A 19274-nucleotide genomic window follows, 5' to 3' on the forward strand; every position below is an offset into this window, starting at 1 on the left:
CTTTCTTCCCACACTCAACTTGTAGCCGGAGCAAAAACCACAACTTTTCGATTGCGACTCTCGACACTAACTCCAGGACCACCACAACCGCCAAAATGGGACCCAAGGCCGTATCCAAGAGTACGTCAACGCAGATACCGCAACCGCGAAATCGAGGAGGAGCATACATGTCGCAAAGTGGCACCGGACCACGGCAGCAGTCTGTGGAAAAGGGAACTTTGCGAATGCGCCTCGATCAGCGACCCTCCCATTGCGCTCATCGCTAACATCCTTCACAGCCCCTACCAAGACTGGCAAGCAGGCCAATGCTGCTGCCAAAGCGGCCCTCCGCGGCGTAAGCCTCCCTTGATCCTCTTGAGTCGTGTCAGAAACATACCTCTGACGGGCTGTACTTCTCGTGTGATGGGCACAATTAACGAGATGACAGTCGTATGCGAACAAGAAGCGCGCGATCAGGAAGAACACCAGCTTCCACCGGTATGCCCGACCCCAAGACTGCGAGATGTTGCCTGCTAACGTGTCGCAGCCCCAAGACCCTCGAGCTGTCCCGCGCCGGCAAGTACCCTCGCAAGTCGGTCCCCCATGCCCCCCGCATGGACGCCGAGAAGGTCCTCATCCACCCTCTCAACACCGAGTCGGCCATGAAGAAGATTGAGGAGAACAACACCCTCGTCTTCATCTGCAACGTCAAGGCCAACAAGCGCCAAATCGCCGCCGCCCTCAAGAAGCAGTACGACGTCAGCTGCGTCAAGATCAACACCCTGATCCGCCCCGACGGCTCAAAGAAGGCTTTCTGCCGCCTTACCGCCGATGTCGACGCTCTCGACATTGCGGCCACCAAGCTCGCCATCGTTTAGAGAGGTGGTCTCTGTATAAGGGAAGGCATGGTCATGATAGGGTCTGGTTATACCCGGCAATGGAAAAAGCGATGTGATATGCATGGCGGGCGTTCATGGGATAAACGTAGTCACGGTGACTCGAATGAATCAGATTTCCACATGACGCCAAGTTGGACTTGGTCCTCAACAACCTTTACATTTCCCTGCTGTGACATCGTTCTTTCCTGAATTGTGATTCCTGGACATGCAACATAGCTCGATCTTTCAGCCACAGAAACATCCGAATAGCCATGAAAGTTTGCTCGGTAGGAGAGATCAATGCAAAGCTGGACGCAGCGCAATGTCTATCATATACTCATATCTCCATTTCCAATGACATGCACCCAACGCTTCCCGCCATGCAGTGTTGTACAGATCATCAAGTCTCATTATCATACACTCCCGTGTCACCCCTCCCCTCTCTTCCCATACACCATCTATCCCCTCAACCTCTCCAACTCCCTCAGCACAACCATATTCGCATCCAAGAACCGATCCACACACTGCCTCATGCACGGCTCCTCGTACTTGTCCAATTTGCCCGCCTTGACGGTACCCGCGGGGATGCATTTGCGGAAACATGTGTCGGTGAGGGAGTGTATCGCTATTTGGGGAAGCTGAGTTAGCGAATGGGTACTTATGGGAGTGGGAAATGGGAAGGCGGGAAGGAAGGGCTTTGGGTAGAGGGTGTGATGGTCGAGGGCGGTTGTATCCACAGAGGGAGGTGGTAGAGGCATAGTGCATAGACTCAATTCGTCGCAAGAGAGCTTCTAGAGGGATAAAAAGACGTACAAGATTGAATCCTAGCCTTCTGTCCCTCATTCATAGCGAATTGCTGAAGTTCCTGCTTGTCGCGGTCGGACAGCTTGCTCAAGTCGGCGTTGCCGAAACCGCCACCACCTAGGGAGTCCATCTTTTCTTGTGTATATGTAGTCGCGAGACTGCGCCGGCTTGTATCGTGGGGTTCGCTAGGTTGAGGACGGAGATGGTCGTGGCTGGTTGCAAGTGCGGGCTGTAGTTTTTGTCTGGATTGACGTACTTGAAGCTTTGCGCATCGGAGGTTCCGCCGCGGATGGGGCCGATGGGGGTTAGTCAGCCTTTGGGGTGAGACGAGCAGTCATGAGGTTTGGATTTGCCAGACTTCCTTATGTCTCTAGATATGATATCGCATTCTATATACTCTCTCTTTTCCAAGGTCCAAAGTGTCAGATTGACAAAAGGTCCGGTGTCATGAATGGAAGGAACAACAAAACACTACCTGGGCAGCGTCATCCTTAGAACATGCTCCCGAACAACTTGTTTTCCATCTTCACTTCTTCGCACTACTCGGGTCTCATTGTATACATCAACACCCTCCGCAATTTCCTCTTCGCTCGCTGCAGATGCCGTGGGACCGGCAACATAAAACAAGAGATAGGGCCAGTTACCCTTTTCGTCTGACTTGAACACTCTCACCTTGGAGATGAACTTGTTACCCCCCAACCGTCTCTTGTGCTGCATGAGAAAGTAGCCAGCCCATCTCCCAACAGGACTTCCCAATAGAGCTTTTCCAGCGTCCGTTTCCATGCTAAAATCGTGTCCTGGCCACCGCTCCGGATCCTCTTTCGGTGGCGACAGCGTACCCAGCGCACGCTCGATGTGTCGAGTTGTCTCTGGATTGACGATCAGCATAACGAATAGATACCTGATGTTCTGAAAGTTCCGCCTGTTGGTATGAACGCGATTCCAGAACGCCCACGCCATGTCCGAGGCACTGCGTATAGCAGGCAGTTCATCGGCAAGGGGAACGCGGTCCCACAGCACACTTGCTCCTTTTGCGGCGGAGTAAAGAGAATTTGCGTATATTGCGCCTGCTTGTGAGTTGACGCCGATGTTGAAGCCTGCGTTCGTAACGCGGTAGTATTTGCCGCACACCTCGTATATTTGATGATCTATGGCGGGCATCTCGCCATCTATCTTCAACACCGCTGGGCTGTAGCAATGCTCGATTTTGAAACACTGGTTTGGACCACCCTGGCGCATGCTCTTGGTTCCAATGCCTAGATCGTTAAAGGCTCTCTTCAGCAGGTGGGTTGAAGAGCTGTCGAAGTCGCATTCTGGGTCTGCCTGTTTGGCGAGAGCTTCATTTGCATCGTTATAGCCCCATTCACGTAGCTTGGCGACGAGGTCACCGTCGAATGGACTTTCCGCAGTGGTGCCTAGGTTGTAGAGAGCCGCGGCTTCAGCGTCGCTGGATTTCATGCCTTGGAGGAGCTTGGCACCGCGGGCGACAGCCAGTGCCCATCGGTCGTCGTCGGCCGCTGTAAACGGCTCGGTGGCGGCATCGAAATGAAGTTTGTTGGCGAAGGTGGAATTGGTGAAGAATGCGAGTGTAGTGTTGGAAGGAGCGGCTGGGGGGACAATAGCCAGAACAGAAGTTGCGAACAACAGCAAGACCCTCATCGAGCGTGATTTGAGACCCGCCCACATTCTTGGCTAGTTGCAACGGGTGTTGAATTAAGAATATTGTAGATCCCAAAGATAAAAATGTATAATGAAACAGCCGAATCTGGTAATTCCCTCCACAAGTGTCCGCCGAAAGTGTCTCAATAAGATATCAGGAAATCGAATAAATCCGCCTACATATATGTGTGCATGGTTGAAGATGGCGGATGCGATATCGGGGGGCAGGCAATCGACAAGGCGGTCTAGATAAGTCAGTCTAAGTAGGATGGTGAGGAAATACCATCGCAGTAAAAGATGAGAGAGCAAACACAGCCAGTAAGCGGTGAAGCGTCAGAGTTCAGTTTTGCCTCTATGTTGACCAACACACGAGAAGCACATTGGGAGAATGCAGACCTCAAACTCACTTGATGCTATGCAAAATAATATTCCATATTGAGAACAACCCTCCAAATGCACAAGAACGCCATACCTATTAGCACCCGGATATCAAACTTTTACTAAACAAACACATTACCAGACAACTATTGTCATTCCGACATCGTCATGATCTCCATACTTTCGTTCCTAAGCCCCAATCATCTCTTTGGGCAGGCATGCAAAAACAGTGCTGATGATAGCCATAATAGTGCTGACGACAATCAACACCCAGTTCATCGTCTTCTCCCCACTAGATATCTCTTTTCCGAACAATTTCAAGTGAAACGCCAAGGGTAGGATGATGCAAATGCTAAAGCAGGCGACACTGCCGAGGAGTGTCATAATGCGGTCGAATGAAGGAAATACGATTGCGATGATAACGAATATGACGATGGTAACGATGCGAAGGGTGATCTTGAGCGCTCCTCGAGTGAGTCCGCTCATGCCGTCGATGGACGAGGACATGGCCAGGGAGCGCGTGTCCAGACCGAAGAGAACTTCCAACGTGCTGACGATAGGGCGTGCGTTGAGCGGGATCTTGGTCAACGGAATGATGGCGATGCAGATGGCGATGAAAACGGATATGCCTTGAGGAAAGCCTTTGGTGAGGAAGATGTTGCTTGTCACTTCCTCTTTGACACCGTCTCCGAACATGAGGATACCAGCACAGGCCATACCGACATCGATCAAGTAGGTGAAGATGTAGGTGACATTGACGGCCTTCCTGTACTTGTATGGGTGTCGCATGTCGCGGTAGATATTTGGGAAAACAGAGTGGCCACCCCAAGGAGACATGAGTAGACCAATCGAGAGTGGCACGGTCATCCAGTTGTCGGGGAACAAATATTGGGTCATTGGCTGACGAATGGAGCCGGGAGCGTCGGGTTTGGCAAGTCCATCGACCCAGATAGCGAGGGTGACTATTTCGTGTTAGCTGACGTATATGAAGCATGTGGTTATTGACTCACTTCCAAAGCAAGACATTACACCCAAAATAGATGTGAATGACAGAAAGCGGAGGGGTAGGAAGCTCAATGGTATCAAGATCAGCCCGCAGACAATCTTCCATTGGAAGACGTCCCAACCGGGGATGAGAGCGTCCATACTGTCAGCGAAAAGCACGACCAATGCTACACATGCTGCTAGTAGCTCCAGCGAGAACAGAATGCTGGTGGCCACTCGCGCTTTGGTTCCAAAAGAGACGTAGGCAAGATCAGCAAAGGTAATGAGAGAACCATCAACGTCGAGACATTTGGCTAGGAGCTTTGCAGTGTAGCCAGTCACTATGGCAGACCATGCGAGGAAAACCATGCCTATCAGCCATCCAGAGTACTTGAGCGCAAGTGGCAACGTGAGCAGTCCAACGCCGACCAGAACGTTGACGGAGTTGAAGATTGTCTGGGGTAGGGTGGATTGACCAACAACTACGTTGATAATGTGTCCATCCTCCTCAACCTGCTTGACCAGGAGCGGCTCTCGTTCTTGTTCTGGCTCCCCAACGCCCTTCATCTGTTGCTCTGTGAAGAGTCGGCCGGCATGGCGCATAGACGACTCGTTGACGCGCGAACTCAGACTGCCGTATCCCGTGCCATAACTCGCGCCGAAGGGTGACGATAGCGAAGGTTCGATCTGGAAGATGCTCGACCCTCTCCCTCGCAGGCGCTGTTCGACGCCGTTGGGCAGCAGCTGGCTCCGCTCGGTCGCGCCATTCTCCTCGTCTGTGATGGCATTGTCGGATGCGCGTCTGCCCTCGTTCTGGAAGGCCTGTCGCAGGGCGGATCGTTGGTCGGGTACTGGTGTGGGCAATCCGCTGCGCGAGAAGTCGGATTCCTCTGTGTCGTCGCCGTCTTCGTCGTCTGTCTCGACGCGGAAGGAAGGGCGCACGGGGGTGATCTCGAAGAAGCCTGCTGCACGCTGCCACGATCGCGCAAAGTTGTTGATGCTGTTGACGCCTCCAACTTCGCCCAGCGCGCTAATCTGCTGTCCTACGGAAGACCTGCTTTCTGTTAGCTGCCGTGTCACGCGAACGGCGCGATATGCTCACCTCCGCCTGCGCAGCTCTCCCGCGGTGCCCGTCCACCTCCCGGCATTGCTCTCTCCACTGGGCCGCCTCGAGAGCTCGTCCCACTGCACATGGCTCTCCGTATCTGAGTCGATGGATGGGCGGTTGGAGTCGTAGGCGCTCCAGGCGGATGGCTGCTTCCCTCTGTTATCCATGGTGAGTACGTCAGGGCGTCACGACAGATGGAGCAGGCGCGACCAAGAAGAACGTATGGGGCAGGACAGGCGATATATCGTCTAAAACTGTTGATTCAAACCCTGCAGGGAGGCGGGAGCTACTTGAGTCGATAGCTGGCTATCGTCGGGATGAGATTGCGCCTGGTGGATTGCGGGTGATAGCCGCTATCCATGACCGTCCTGATTATATAAAGAAGCGCCGAGCGAGACACTTCTGCCATAGAAAGACGCAGAAAGTCAAGATGGCTATCACGAGGGATTCATGCGGCCCCGCCGGTCTGCCGTCATAGCTGCCCCCAGCCGGAGCTACCCAAGGCACGCGCTGATAACGGGTTACTGCACATGCGCTGCTGCTGCTCTCCATGCCCGCCGCCCGCTGAGTGGCCGTGCAAGCGAGCCTCTGTCAGCGCCCAGTCGACTGCCCTACCGTGACTGTGCTGCCTTACGGGCACAGTCAGGGACAAATAAATTCACATAAGCCGAGTGGGCTGCCGTTTGCCTCTCCTGAAGACTTTCGCATTCACGTAGCCAAGGCGCGCAGTAGTCACAGGCCGCGCTCTCCACCCTCCTCCCGCCGCCAGTCGGCAGCTACGTCGCTTGTTCTTGCCCCTCGCCGAACAAGAAAATCTCTCGACCCCACCAACACCACTACCTCACCTCGACACCACCGCCGCGACCATGTCGTCCGGGAAGAATGAGCAGCCCAATGAGGCCGAGAAGAACATTGAGATCTGGAAGGTCAAGAAGCTAATCAAGCGTCTCGAAGCAGCCCGCGGGAATGGCACATCCATGATTTCCCTCATCATCCGTATGTGACACCTGACGACCTAGCAAAATGCCGCAGACTGACCATGTGTAGCGCCCAAGGATCAGGTTTCACGTGCCGCGAAGATGTTGGCTGAAGAATTCGTGAGTACCAGGACACCCTGCGCCGGCGCCGTCACTAATTTTCCAGGGTACCGCCTCCAACATCAAGTCGCGCGTCAACCGTCTCTCCGTCCTGTCGGCCATTACCTCGACCCAGCAGCGCCTCAAGCTCTACTCAAAGGTTCCGCCCAATGGCCTCGTTGTCTACTGCGGTGAAATTATCACCGCGGAAGGCAAGGAGCGCAAGATCAACATCGACTTCGAGCCCTTCAAGCCTATCAACACGTCGCTATACCTTTGCGACAACAAATTCCACACCGAGGCCCTGAGCGAACTGCTAGAGTCGGATCAGAAGTTTGGCTTCATCATCATGGACGGAAACGGTGCGCTCTTTGGCACTCTGTCTGGAAACACGCGTGAGATTGTCCACAAGTGAGTGCGACCAATACCTTTTAGCATACAGCTCACTAATCGGTGCAGGTTCTCCGTCGATCTCCCCAAGAAGCACGGCCGTGGTGGTCAATCCGCTCTGCGTTTCGCCCGTCTTCGTGAAGAGAAGCGCCACAACTACGTCCGCAAGGTCGCCGAACTGGCTGTACAGAACTTCATCACCGCCGACAAGGTCAACGTAGCCGGTATCATTCTCGCTGGTTCCGCCGACTTCAAGAACGACCTTAACCAATCCGATCTCTTCGATAACCGTCTGCAGTCCAAGGTCATCAAGGTCGTCGATGTGTCCTACGGAGGCGAGAACGGTTTCAACCAGGCCATCGAGTTGGCTGGCGAGACCCTCAGCAACGTCAAGTTCATTCAGGAGAAGAAGCTCATCAACGAGTACTTTGACCACATCTCCAAGGACTCCGGCAAGGTCTGCTACGGTATCGACGACACCCTGAAGGCTCTGGAGGCTGGTGCTGCTGAGACTCTGATCGTCTTTGAGAACCTGGAGATTACTCGCTGGGTTCTCAAGAGCTCTGCGGGCGCGGAAATCATCCTCCACACCACCAAGCAGCAAGAAGAGGACCGAAGCATATTCATGGACAAGGAAACCGGCCAAGAGATGGAAGTCATCGATCAAGGCTCCATGCTTGAGTGGCTCGCCGAGAAGTACCGCGACTTTGGTGCCAACCTGGAGTTTGTTTCCGACCGTTCATCCGAGGGCAACCAGTTCGTCAAGGGCTTTGGTGGTATCGGCGCCATCCTCCGTTATGCGCTCAACTTTGAGCAACTGCAAGACTTCGACGAAGATGAAGATGAATTCTACGATGATTGACGGTTGTGCGTCCTCGCTGACTGCGAGGTAGCGTCCCCACTCGCTCCGAGTGACGGAACGTCCGCTACCTGCGCGAAAAGTCAAAAAGACGTGTCCGAGATCAAGGCCGGAGTAGTCGAAGCAACGACACTTCGCCTTTCCAGATTGTAAGATGGGAGTGCCTATGGAGGGTTTGCAATGTACGACTAGTATCCGTCCCCCAGCAACCATTGACTAATCTTTACAAGGTCGACCAGCACCATTCTTACCACGACCCGCTCTCGCTTGCATGGAGAGGCAGCAGCCTCATACAGGCTCGACCTCTTCAAACCTCGGTCTGAGAAGCTCTAACTTAGCTACAATAAGGACTAGAAAGCATAGGGATCCAGAACGGTGGCTACCGTCAATTGTCGATTGCGAACCTCTTGAAAAGTAGTCCTTTACGGAAGAAGGACAGGCAGATTGCTCGCCCAATATGCGTCAGCTTGTCGCTCGCTCTACTCCAGCTGAATATAAAATTGATTTGAGAATGAGACTGAATGTTCTGAGTGATGCGCGTGACGTTCTGTGCTTTGTCCATGGCCCCACCCTTTCGATCAATTTCAAGACAAACATTAGGGCGCAACACGCCCCATGGGGATGACAAGTTAGTCTTTGCTTTTACTAGCGCCGATACCGGGTTCCGACGTCATTCCGAGATTTGGTGATTTATCTTTGTACATACGCAACATCTCAGGAACCACGCACAAACATGGCAGATGAAAAGAGACCGATCGTGGCTTTCTTAGGTCCTGAGGGCAGCTACACACATCAGGTGAGTCAAATTAAAAAGCGGAATAGAGGTGATTGAGTTCCCCCACTCAAATCTAGCCATCAGCTTAAACAGACAATGTCACTGGTTCAGTCTTTCGTCACAACCACTTTTCCGTATATCCTTCCTTCCGTCACAGAAATCCGAGTACACACATATTTCTTTTCCTTCCCCCATCAAGATCAACCCTCACACCCAACCCCCACATCCACATCCTAACAACACCCCCCACAGGCCGCCCTCTCCGCCTTCCCCCCAGCATCACCAACAACGCCACCAGTAACCCTCACCCCCTCCATAACAATCGAAGACGTCTTCTCCGCCGTCCAATCCGGCATCGCATACCGCGGCGTCGTGCCCTTTGAAAACAGCTCAAACGGCAGCGTAGTCTTCACCCTCGACCTCTTCGCCGACCTGAATAACAAGTATCCTGATATCCTTGTTACGGGAGAGGCATATGTGGCTGTTAAGCACTGTTTGTTGGGGTATTCAAATGCTTCAAGTACTGGCGAAAGAGATGGAGATGGAAGAGATGGAAGAGATGGCAAAGATGGAAACGACTTTTCGCACATCAAGAAACTGTACTCCCACCCACAGGCCTGGGGCCAGTGTAAGCGGTTTCTGGATAAGTACCTCAAGACGGCTGAGAGGCACGACGTGAGTTCCACGAGCAAAGCAGCGGAAATCGCGAGTCAAGATAAAACCGGCGAGTCCGCAGCCCTATCTAGTGAAATCGCTGCGGAGCTCTTCGGACTGGATGTGCTTGCGAAGGAGATCAACGATAAAAAGGGTAACAGCACAAGATTCTTCGTTATACGCCGGAAAAGCGATGATGGGGGTGTAGAGACGACTACCGCGCCGAATTCCAGAACTACTATTACGACGCCATCAACCAGCTCCAACGCAAACACCTGGAAATCACTCATCACCTTCACCATCGAGCATTCGAATCCTGGTGCGCTGGCGAATTGTCTGACGGTGTTTTCACGTCATGGGATTAATCTGACGAGTATAAATACGAGGCCGAGTGGAGTGCGGAATTGGCATTATGTTTTCTTTGTGGAGTTCAAGGGGAGGAAGACGGATGGTGGTGGGGAAGACGGGGATGGGGATGGGGATGTGGATAAAGCGCTGGGAGAGCTGGATAAGGTGTGTAGGGGGTGGAGGTGGTTGGGGAGTTGGGAGAATAGGCTTGTGGATGAGGGGGAGAAGGAGGGATAGTGAGATGGTGATGGTTAGGTGGAGGGTGGCGGGGGGAGGGATGTGGGTCTAAGAAGCGATGGTTTGAAAATGTAGAGTATCATTCAGATCACATTCGCATCCCAACGCTCTACGATGGGTAGAATTGCTCTCTCGTGATTTCTTTCACTAACTATTTCATCACCCACCGAGGCTATTGCTCAGCGTACGTATAATTTTTCTTTCTGAATCTCCCAGCACGATGCTGTTCGCCAATGCATCCTCGCAGCCACCACCAAGTGCGACAAACATCTACTTAGTCCGGTCAGGAATAGGTTCCTTGGGCGCCCTCCACTCCTTGACAAAAGGCAAGAAGTCAGGCTGACCCGGAATGTATTTCCGCAGCACCTCCGGAACGACGAAGCCCTCGGGTGTCTGGTAGTTCTCAAGGATACAGCAAAGAGTTCGCTCAGTCGCGCACACTGTAACACACAAATTAGTTTCCTGATTCCCTTCTCAAGCGAGAAGATGGGGTGCCGGGAGTAACTTACGAGTACCGTTGAGCGCGTGAACATACTCCTTCCGCGTAGCGTTCAACTTCTTAATCCCATGTCTAATCTCCAGCTCGCGAGTCTGGTAGTCAGTGCAGTTGGAAATGGAAACAAGCTCCTTGTACTCTCCACCACCCGTGACAGGGAACCAGGCCTCAAGATCGCGCTTCATCGAAGCAGCGTTGTTCAGCGCACCAGAGACAATGGCGACCACCTGGTACGGAAGACCTAGGCTCTGGTAGAACTCCTCAGAGTTGGCTAGCATCTCGTCGAAAGCTTCCCATGACTTCTCGGGGTTCGTGAGGAGGAACTGCTCAACCTTTTCGAATTGGTGTATCCGAAAAATTCCCCATGCGTCTTTGCCGTGCGAACCTGCTTCTTTCCGGAAGTTTGTGGAGTATCCGGCGTACTTTATGGGCAGTTCCTTGTCGTGTAGCCACTCCTCGGAGTGAAGGGCGGAGATGGGTTGTTCTGAGGTGGCGATGAGGTACTTGTCGGTCTCTGGCTTGTCCTTGCTCTCGGTGACCTTGTAGAGTTCCTCGTCGAAATCGGAGAGTTGTGCGGTCTTGGCCATCTGGTCGCGCAGCATGAAGAAGGGCGGTTGATTGGGTGTGAAGCCTTTGCTGAACTGGAGAATCATCATGTCAGTATAGCGTTCTGTAGAACTCGGTGCTTTGCGCGCTTACCAGGAACTCAAGGCCGTAGTTGATGAGCGCTTGGTTGAGGAAGACACCGTATCCAGTCAGGCAGTATCCTCTGTGACCAACGATCTTGGTGCCTCTCTCCGGGTCGTATCCATTCAACCGCGCAAGTACACCATGATGTGGGATGCCATCTGCCTTGAACTCTGCTTTCCGGTCCGCAGGAGCCCATGTCTTCTGAACCGCGTTGTTGTCCTCGCTATCGCTGACTGGAACGTCCTTGTACACGTAGTTTCCGACCGTCTTCGTCTTTGTGAGCAGCTTGGCCAGTTTCTCCGCAGCTTCAGCCTCCTTCTCCTTCTTCTCGGCCTCCAGCTTCTTCTTCTCCTCGAGCAGCTCGGAGGCGTCTTCCTTGGCCTTCTTCTTGGCGCCGATGTTCTTCTGGACCGCGTTTATCTTGGAGCCGAATTGGGTGGCATCGTACTGTGTGCGACGGTGGTCTGTAGCCGGTGTAAGTTCTAGTGACCTTCCCGGCAAGACTTTTGGAGTCGCTCTTGCCTTCAAAGTCTGCGATGATCTCGTCGACAATCTCTACGGGCGCGCATCGCTTCTTCTGGGACTCGCGGATTTTCTGGTCGCAGCATTAGCATGGCAATAACATTCCATGTCGCGCAAGTTGGGGAATACATACGTCGGGCTCGCCGCCGCGCTCCTTGATGAAGTCATTTCTGTATAGACACAGACGTCAGCCCATATCTCTTCATACCCCCAACGCACCTCCAATCTCGCCCTCTCCATGTCTACTCCCTCAATTCCAGCCCCTTCAAGCCCGACTTCAGCGCGTGCGCATCCAAACAGCCCCCACTTTCTCCTGGCGCAAAAAAAGAGGCAACGTACATATCGAGCATCCTGTTCGTCTCTCAGCTTGGGACTTCCAAGCAGAATTCGTCGTGTGTGGTGTGAGTAGACTCGTATCGAGAGATGTACAAAACGCGGGACTCATCAGTGTCCCGCACCTTACTCAAACAGCGACAGGGATTAGATTGAGCGACCCGCACTAGAGCGAATCAGGACGAGTCTGCTCAGAACGCTTGGCGTTTTCCGCTTTGGCTGGGATACCACGCGGATTGAAAGTGCTGCACTCGATGGGCGGGATGCGAAACTGCCTTATTAGGAAGGTAGAAATGAATGACGTATGCACCGGTGATGTGACTACATTTGTGCATGTTGTAGATGGGTTACCTCTCACAACTCTAGGTTTACAGGAAAGCATCGGAGGCAAAACACATCTTGCAGAGCATCAAAGCTCAAACTGCCGAATCGAGTAGGCTGGACAGAAGTGCCGTTGAAAGCAGTAGCTTTTCCGTCAAAGCTTCGAGCTTCCTAATACTGTAAGGTCTGTGGGTAGAAATGGTGGGTGGTGGTCGGTGCATCGCAAGCCTGTCGAGTCGAAATGCAGGGCCCGGCGTGACCTTCAGAACTCCACGCGAACATTCATGTACACAACTTCAAGCTGACATGAACGTATACCGTCTATTGTTGAAAGTAACGTAAAGTGATACGTAGTACTACAGCCATGAAACATCGTCATTGATAAACAGCTTGAACCCCAGAATACCAGATGATAACGCCTATTACACCACCGCTCACACCATTACGCCATTACACACTATTGCCTTCCATGAGGATAGTGAAAACCCAGAACGCGTAGAAGAATCATCGCGACAAGTCAGCCGCCGTCTATGCCGTCTACAACAACCAAACAAAAGTATACCTCCTCTTACTTCTTCTTGAGCGCGTTCGTGAGATGGTCAAACGGGTGCTTGAGGAGGTGCGCACTGTTCCGCCGCTTCTTCTCCTTGTCCTCGCGCTCCTTCTGGAGGGCCGGGTATTTGTCCACGCCGACTGGTACACGCGCTCATGTCAGTCAAGAATCTTGGAATTACATGACTGTACATTTGCTGCCGCCAGCGGGCTCACCAGGGTTCTGGGACCGCTCCACCTCCGCAATCATAAGCTCAAAGGCCTTTTGTACGTTCTCGTTGTAGCGCGCGCTGGCTTCGGTGTGGGCACATTTGAACTCGGCGGCGAGGGCTTTGCCGTCTTCAGGCGTGACTTGGCGTTGTTCGGGACGCAGGTCAGACTTATTGCCCACGATGACGAGAGGAACCCATTCGACGGCCTAGTGTGAGGGGTGGTTAGGCAGTGGCGCGGAGCGTGTCACATGTCAGACTCACAAGGTGGTTCAGGATCTTATCGCGAATGATGCGCGCCATCTCAAAGCTCTGCTTGTTGGCAACCGAGTAGACAATCATGTAGCCATGAATGCCGATAAAGTGCTTCGAGTTGAGAATGCTGTATTCATCCTGGGAGGCGGTACCCGAGTCAGCGGGTGCTCAGTAACAGCTTGAGGTGCACGGCATGGCATGCTCAGCAGAGACGCGCGTGAAGCATCGCAGGTGGGGCGTCAACCTGGGCTGAGCTTCGCGACGCGGGGGAAAAGAAAACCTCATGTACCTGGCCAGCCGTATCGATGATCTCAGTCGCATAGTCCTGGTTCTTGTACTTGATCATCTTGCTGAAAGTATTCTCGATGGTCGGGTAGTAGCTGTCGACAAAGTGCCCGTCGACGAATTGCACCGTCAGACTCGACTTGCCTGTGCACCCTCGCATCAGTATGCTGTTTGTTGGTACTTGCATGTGAAGCCTGCGCGAGCTTCGGGCAACCACGTACCGACGGCTCTGCTGCCGACAATGGCCACCTTTCTCTGCTTGGGAGGGGGCGCCATCTTGCTGCTGGGTTTGGGAGGAGGTCGTGAGGAAGCTGAACGACTCGCCAGGTTTGAGGTTTGGCTGTCTCAGTCCACCGCTGCGATGTAGCTGCCTAGGTTGCGTTTGGTGCTTCGGACCTGCCAATTGCCTGTAGGAGCTAGCTTCCAGCCCGGAATGACGCCGTCTAGCTGCAGGTGATGGGTGCGTGTGGCACGAACAAGCTGGTTCACTGGCCCGAGCGCTGTAGCTACTGTCGTGAGGATGCGATCGAGGTAAACTTCGGCGAGCGTCGTGCCAGAGTTGTAGGTGAAGAGCAGGCGTCGCTCACGAAAAAAAGTCCCCGACCGGGTGCTGATGCCGTCATGTCTGCCGGCTCCCATCTCGATATAGTAGCGACGACTCGCGTCCGCATATGAAAGTTGGGCAACCATGATATATCGCTTTGGGTTTGGCACCGAGCAGCTGGTATTGGGTTCCGCAGTTCTGGCCATCCAAGCCGAACAGTGCACCCCGTAGCCGACGAATCCAGAGCTTCTCGAAGCATTCATTTACGTATTGCCAATCGTCTCGAGCCTAGCGCAAACCTGTCCAGCACACTACCTGCAGATACTCCATTCACCTACAACCACTCAGCGCCACAAGAACCTCCGAAATGTCAGAAACTATCGCTGCCCTTCCCGACGCCCCGAGCATACAACTTAGCCGAAATGATGTCGGGCGTTCTTGACTCAAGGCGAAACCATCACATGCAAGTCGTTGCAAAAGTGAAAAATGTTGCTCGCCCGGATATTACACGCCCGCTGCATGGAAGTTCTGTAGAAGGTATCTCGCAAATTGTCCCGACGGCAGAGCCACTCCACATGCCGGCTGTTGCGTCACTTGAGCCGGCCTTCTGGGTCGGGTGCAGCCTTACGGACGGGTACGTGCGAGGTTACAAGCCCTCATTTAGCCTTTACGGCCTACGCGATGGGAATACGAGCGGATAGCGGCGACGAATAGATGACATGTCGCTCAATCAGTATAAGCTTGCAGGTTTCTCATATAACTGCTACGGGTCATTTGCTAGCCTGAAGAGCCTCGCTGCACGACCGTTACTATCCACGTTTCTGTCCAAGACCCTGGGGTATCGAAATCTTTATATACAATACAAGCGATCCCTTCCCAGCAATGACCGCATACGCGTAATTCGGGGTATCATGCCATAGCCATCAAAAGCCTAACCAATAAGAAGCTACCTGTGAGGAGGAAAACAACTTACTGCCCAATGGTAAACAACCCGAGGGTTAATCAAGTAAAGACAAAGTGCGTCTGATCAGTAATGAATCAATGCCCAGGCGGCATACCGGAGTCAAGTCTCTGCATCTGTGCACCATCAAGTGCTCGCGTTCTGCAACCGTTCCACGACAAGCATGAGGCGCGCCGTATAGGACTGCAAAGCCTCTTGACCCTCCGCCCCCTCAAGATTTCCTGCCTTCTGGTCAACGTGTTGGTGTACGCGGACAAATTCCTCGATGCTATTGACAAGGGTGTCAAGTCGCTCGTTCGGTAGCAGCGTGCGGACTTTTGCCCTTATCTGGTCGTTGAGACTCAGATTACCAAGGAGCACGGCAAGATATCCAATGGCTACACCAGAATGCGATTCTTCCACAGAAGCAGCCTAAAGCAGGGTTAGCATTGCTGAAAGCATGACTGCTGAACGCGTACGTACCTGTGAAGCACGCTTTGATCCCTCCAGGAAGATGGCGACCAGAGCGTCAATCTGATCAGCGACGTTAAGCCTCATCTCGTCGCTCAGCTCCGCAAGATTGATGGCAGCACCCAAGCTCAAGATGAGACTATCCAAAACCTCTATCCGCTTTTCCGTTGCTAGCCCCGTACTGATCGACTCAAACTTTCCAACGATGGAATGCGTCAACGGCTGCACAAAAGCCATTGCTGAGAACGGCTGGCAAGCCTTTGGCTTGTTGTTCGTCAGGTTCATGCATAGCCTGACAGCGAGCATAGTTGATGCAGCGTTGTCAGGCTGGAAGAACCGAGGCATAAAGCCCGCAATACGCTGAAGCACACCCGTCGGCCAGGAGGCTTGGATCTGTCTCGTGGCAGAAATTGACTCGAGTATGGAAAGTACTGTTTCCAGGCATATTTTGTCCGCGCTTCCCTCCTTGCTCGATTGCAACCGATCATTCGATTTCGAAGCCATCTCAACGAGCTGGGAGATCATCGTTTGATCAAGTAGCTTATCAGCATTGCCAGCCTTCCGCATACCAATGATGAGCAACTCGATAGCTTTCAGCGCGACAAGCTGGGGGGATATCTTCTGTACTACGCTGGATGACCAGATAGAGCTTTGCTGGACTAGGGTGCGAAACGTGAATACCGATTCCTTAGCAATCTTAGACATGTTCGACTTGCGATCTTTGGCGATCTCCTTGATATCCGCATCATTGCTGGCTAGCTCGATCAAGTGAGCGAAACTGCCGGTCTCCTGTAACTCGTCTAGGACAGAGTGGGTAGGGTTGGTACGGAGGATAAATACTGTGGCTACGGCAGCGACAAAGTCGAAGATAATCTCGCGACCGCCAGCGATGTTCTGGAAGAACTGATGGGCCAGAGCCGAGTCGACAAGCTGATGACAGAACGTCTCATCGGCCATCTTGGTGCACAGATCGATCATTGCGCTACGCCTCATACTCTTACTGTTGGTAACGGATATGTCTCCGATCATCATTTCGATCTCATATCCGATGATCATGTTACGCCCCCGTGTCTTGAGCTCGTGAATTTGTTGAGCCTGTGCTTGACTGTTCTGCTCGGGGTCATCCTCGGATACAGATCTGGTATCCATCTGGGACTGAGACCCAAAGCCATCGTCTAGATCCATCGAGATCAGTAGGTCATCCTCTGGATTGTCTTCCTTTAGGTACGACCGCGCCATTGCGTAAGTGAGCTTTGGACGCATGCCGAAACCAGACGTTGTCTGCGATGTTTGTGAGTCCACATTCGCTTGCTTGTCCACATCCATGTCGTCAGAGGACGCCGTTGAAGCTTGCTCTTTTCCGACTTCTCGTACAGATCTTCTTGCAGACGAGGGATGTTTTGAGCTTGCTTCAGACTCTTCTCCACCATCGCTGCTGCTGTCTTCTTCGTCATCGTCCGAGCTGGTCTCGGTTGGTTTAAGAGTGTCAATGAGTCTGCTCTTACGGGCCTTGGCACTGTGAGTGACATCAGACTTTGATCTTGCCAGGTTACCGATAAGTGATCTCGGTTTGCGATCCGTCAGCTGTAAGTTCGCCAGGCTTGGCATTGGTGTAGCAGAGGACGATGAATCGCTTAGCAAGCCGCTGAAGAGATCCCTCTGTCGCGGTGTCACGGAGCCAGGTACGACAGGTCTGGATTTCCGAACAGGGGTGGTCAACGGATCTGGTATGTCATACATAGTCTCGTCTTCAATCTCAGGCACGTCTGGGATTTTCTTGACAGGAGATGGCCTGGGGACCTGGCGATTCGGTATCATGCCGCTTAGAGTAGCGGGAGAGGACTGGCCCTTGGTCATCTTTCGCGGTGCCATGACAGGTACGGTGCGTTGCCTCGTCCTTGTCGGTTTGTTGAGTGCCAGCGCTGGCGGTTGCGTTTTCCGCGTTGCGCCTGCGACGGGCTGCAATAGTGATGCATGCCCCGGTGAAGCAATTTCCTCGTTCTTCTGAACCTTCCGGCTCCGCTGATGCGCCGACTGTTCAGTCGTCTGTTGTACCACTGACGTAGCCACTGTGGCAGTCGAAGACATGGACCCTTTGCGCTTTCGCTTGTTCGATGCATTCGACTCGTCCGACTCGGTAGTGTCTTTGTGAGACTCTCCCGATGTTGTCTTGGACTTCCCGGGAGGCTCATTATGTGCTTTCTGCGGAGCTTGACGTAAGATCTTTTTGACCGTTGGCGGAGCCTCTTCGTCCGACATTGGGATATCGAACACAGCTAAATCATCCGTCGGTTTGGCAAGAACTTTTGCTGCCGTCTTTTTCGCAGGTAGTGCTGAGGTGATCTTCGCATTCTTCTGAGCCTTGGTAGCTGTCGGCGCAACGGCCGTCGTCTCGGAAGACGCTTTTGCCTTGGCCACCGGCCTCTGTGATGGCTTCGGGTCCCTTGCCGTCTGTTTCTGTGTTTCCACAGGCTGAGGTGTCTTCCCGCGTAGTGTCCGAGGCGCGATCGTATCCGAGGATGGCGGTGGCGGTGCCTGTACGGGCTTTGCAACTTGCGCGGGCGTCGGCAGCGTCTTCTTTCCGGTGGCAGTATTCGCATTGTCAGGCTTGCGCAATGGCTGTGAAGCTTTTGCAGGCTTCTTAGATGCCACCACAGCCTCCCTTCTAGAAGAAATCGAGGTTTCCAAGCCTGCTTCAGGTGCCCGACGATTCGCTATTATCTTCTTCGCGGGCTTCGGGCGCGACAGGAAGTCGTCGTCGGAGGGCACATCGAAGACGTCGACATCGTCGGTCCTTGCGCGCGCATTCTCCAGACCCGTGCTGGCCTTCAATGTGTCTCCGGCTTTCTTCGGCGAGCCGTTCAAGGCTGCGGGATGTTTCCGCGGTCGGTCTGGGGATGGCGGCGCATCATCGTTGGAATCAGGAAGGGGCGGCGGCAGGGTGGAACGACGCGAGGATTTGCCGTAGACTTTCTTGCGACGGTCGCCGGACGTGAAATTGGCGAACATGGTCGTGGCCATGTCGGTGCGTAGGCGTGTTGTGGTGACGCTCCCAAAGTTGGCTCAGACGCGCATCTCGCAGCAGGCGGGTGGCACCAGGGACCGTGGATGGCTTGTCTCGGCACCCGCTCTCCTTCAGCTTGATAGCGTCGGTCCACGCGTTCGCTCACCGCAAACCTATTCTCTCATTGTCGCGACATCATGACAGTCACGGTGAAATGCTCAAAGCGGCTGTTTGCATGGTGGCTGGTGATCCAAGCAGGGTCCTGAACGACAGGCACGCTAAACAGCGGGGCATGGGTTGCTCCTTCCCAAACAGAGTGAAGGACTTCGCCGACGGTCACGAGCCTAGACTGTTAGCCCACCTACGCTCCAGCTCCTCTTTCCTGCCTCTTATCTGGATATCGTATCCATTGATAAAAGTCTGCTCTATCCTTTGGTCTTGCTCTCACCTCGATCTCACTCTTACCACCCCACAATATCAAATTGTGTTCCAACAGCACAAGCTCTACTCACACATTCACGCG

General features: G+C 53.3%; 9 protein-coding genes across 9 annotated transcripts; 3 read left to right on the plus strand and 6 right to left on the minus strand.

Annotated features, from left to right (window-relative positions):
• Positions 1 to 95: 95 nt before the first annotated feature.
• 60S (60s acidic ribosomal protein P2) lies at positions 96 to 857 on the plus strand (the record flags this gene model as incomplete). The annotated part of the gene is made up of 4 exons (XM_051432723.1): positions 96 to 120; positions 279 to 334; positions 428 to 477; positions 527 to 857. 4 exons carry the CDS (start codon positions 96 to 98, stop codon positions 855 to 857), a joined length of 462 nt encoding a protein of 153 aa, XP_051294145.1.
• A 458-nt stretch (positions 858 to 1315) lies between these two features.
• On the minus strand, positions 1316 to 1791 carry J4E90_003152 (uncharacterized protein; the record flags this gene model as incomplete). The annotated part of the gene is made up of 2 exons (XM_051432724.1): positions 1316 to 1482; positions 1671 to 1791. 2 exons carry the CDS (start codon positions 1789 to 1791, stop codon positions 1316 to 1318), a joined length of 288 nt encoding a protein of 95 aa, XP_051294146.1.
• A 341-nt stretch (positions 1792 to 2132) lies between these two features.
• J4E90_003153 (uncharacterized protein) lies at positions 2133 to 3347 on the minus strand (the record flags this gene model as incomplete). Its single annotated transcript, XM_051432725.1, has 1 exon — positions 2133 to 3347. The coding sequence occupies one exon, from the start codon at positions 3345 to 3347 to the stop codon at positions 2133 to 2135; it is 1215 nt and encodes a 404-aa protein (XP_051294147.1).
• A 540-nt stretch (positions 3348 to 3887) lies between these two features.
• J4E90_003154 (uncharacterized protein) lies at positions 3888 to 5957 on the minus strand (the record flags this gene model as incomplete). The annotated part of the gene is made up of 3 exons (XM_051432726.1): positions 3888 to 4660; positions 4709 to 5736; positions 5785 to 5957. The coding sequence occupies 3 exons, from the start codon at positions 5955 to 5957 to the stop codon at positions 3888 to 3890; spliced, it is 1974 nt and encodes a 657-aa protein (XP_051294148.1).
• A 699-nt stretch (positions 5958 to 6656) lies between these two features.
• Positions 6657 to 8118, plus strand: SU2 (Eukaryotic peptide chain release factor subunit 1; the record flags this gene model as incomplete). Its single annotated transcript, XM_051432727.1, has 4 exons — positions 6657 to 6786; positions 6838 to 6887; positions 6934 to 7277; positions 7326 to 8118. The coding sequence occupies 4 exons, from the start codon at positions 6657 to 6659 to the stop codon at positions 8116 to 8118; spliced, it is 1317 nt and encodes a 438-aa protein (XP_051294149.1).
• An 868-nt stretch (positions 8119 to 8986) lies between these two features.
• Positions 8987 to 10129, plus strand: J4E90_003156 (uncharacterized protein; the record flags this gene model as incomplete). The annotated part of the gene is made up of 2 exons (XM_051432728.1): positions 8987 to 8995; positions 9143 to 10129. The coding sequence occupies 2 exons, from the start codon at positions 8987 to 8989 to the stop codon at positions 10127 to 10129; spliced, it is 996 nt and encodes a 331-aa protein (XP_051294150.1).
• Positions 10130 to 10399: 270 nt separating this feature from the next.
• J4E90_003157 (uncharacterized protein) lies at positions 10400 to 12187 on the minus strand (the record flags this gene model as incomplete). The annotated part of the gene is made up of 6 exons (XM_051432729.1): positions 10400 to 10569; positions 10639 to 11266; positions 11325 to 11779; positions 11838 to 11910; positions 11971 to 12007; positions 12177 to 12187. 6 exons carry the CDS (start codon positions 12185 to 12187, stop codon positions 10400 to 10402), a joined length of 1374 nt encoding a protein of 457 aa, XP_051294151.1.
• Positions 12188 to 13221: 1034 nt separating this feature from the next.
• RHB1 (GTP-binding protein) lies at positions 13222 to 14068 on the minus strand (the record flags this gene model as incomplete). The annotated part of the gene is made up of 4 exons (XM_051432730.1): positions 13222 to 13461; positions 13517 to 13645; positions 13797 to 13936; positions 14014 to 14068. The coding sequence occupies 4 exons, from the start codon at positions 14066 to 14068 to the stop codon at positions 13222 to 13224; spliced, it is 564 nt and encodes a 187-aa protein (XP_051294152.1).
• A 1640-nt stretch (positions 14069 to 15708) lies between these two features.
• J4E90_003159 (uncharacterized protein) lies at positions 15709 to 18822 on the minus strand (the record flags this gene model as incomplete). Its single annotated transcript, XM_051432731.1, has 2 exons — positions 15709 to 18720; positions 18817 to 18822. The coding sequence occupies 2 exons, from the start codon at positions 18820 to 18822 to the stop codon at positions 15709 to 15711; spliced, it is 3018 nt and encodes a 1005-aa protein (XP_051294153.1).
• Between the last annotated feature and the right edge of the window lie 452 nt (positions 18823 to 19274).

Source organism: Alternaria incomplexa (assembly GCF_024043165.1).
Source record: "Alternaria incomplexa strain BMP 0042 chromosome Unknown scaffold_3, whole genome shotgun sequence".
Lineage (NCBI taxonomy): Eukaryota > Fungi > Ascomycota > Dothideomycetes > Pleosporales > Pleosporaceae > Alternaria > Alternaria incomplexa.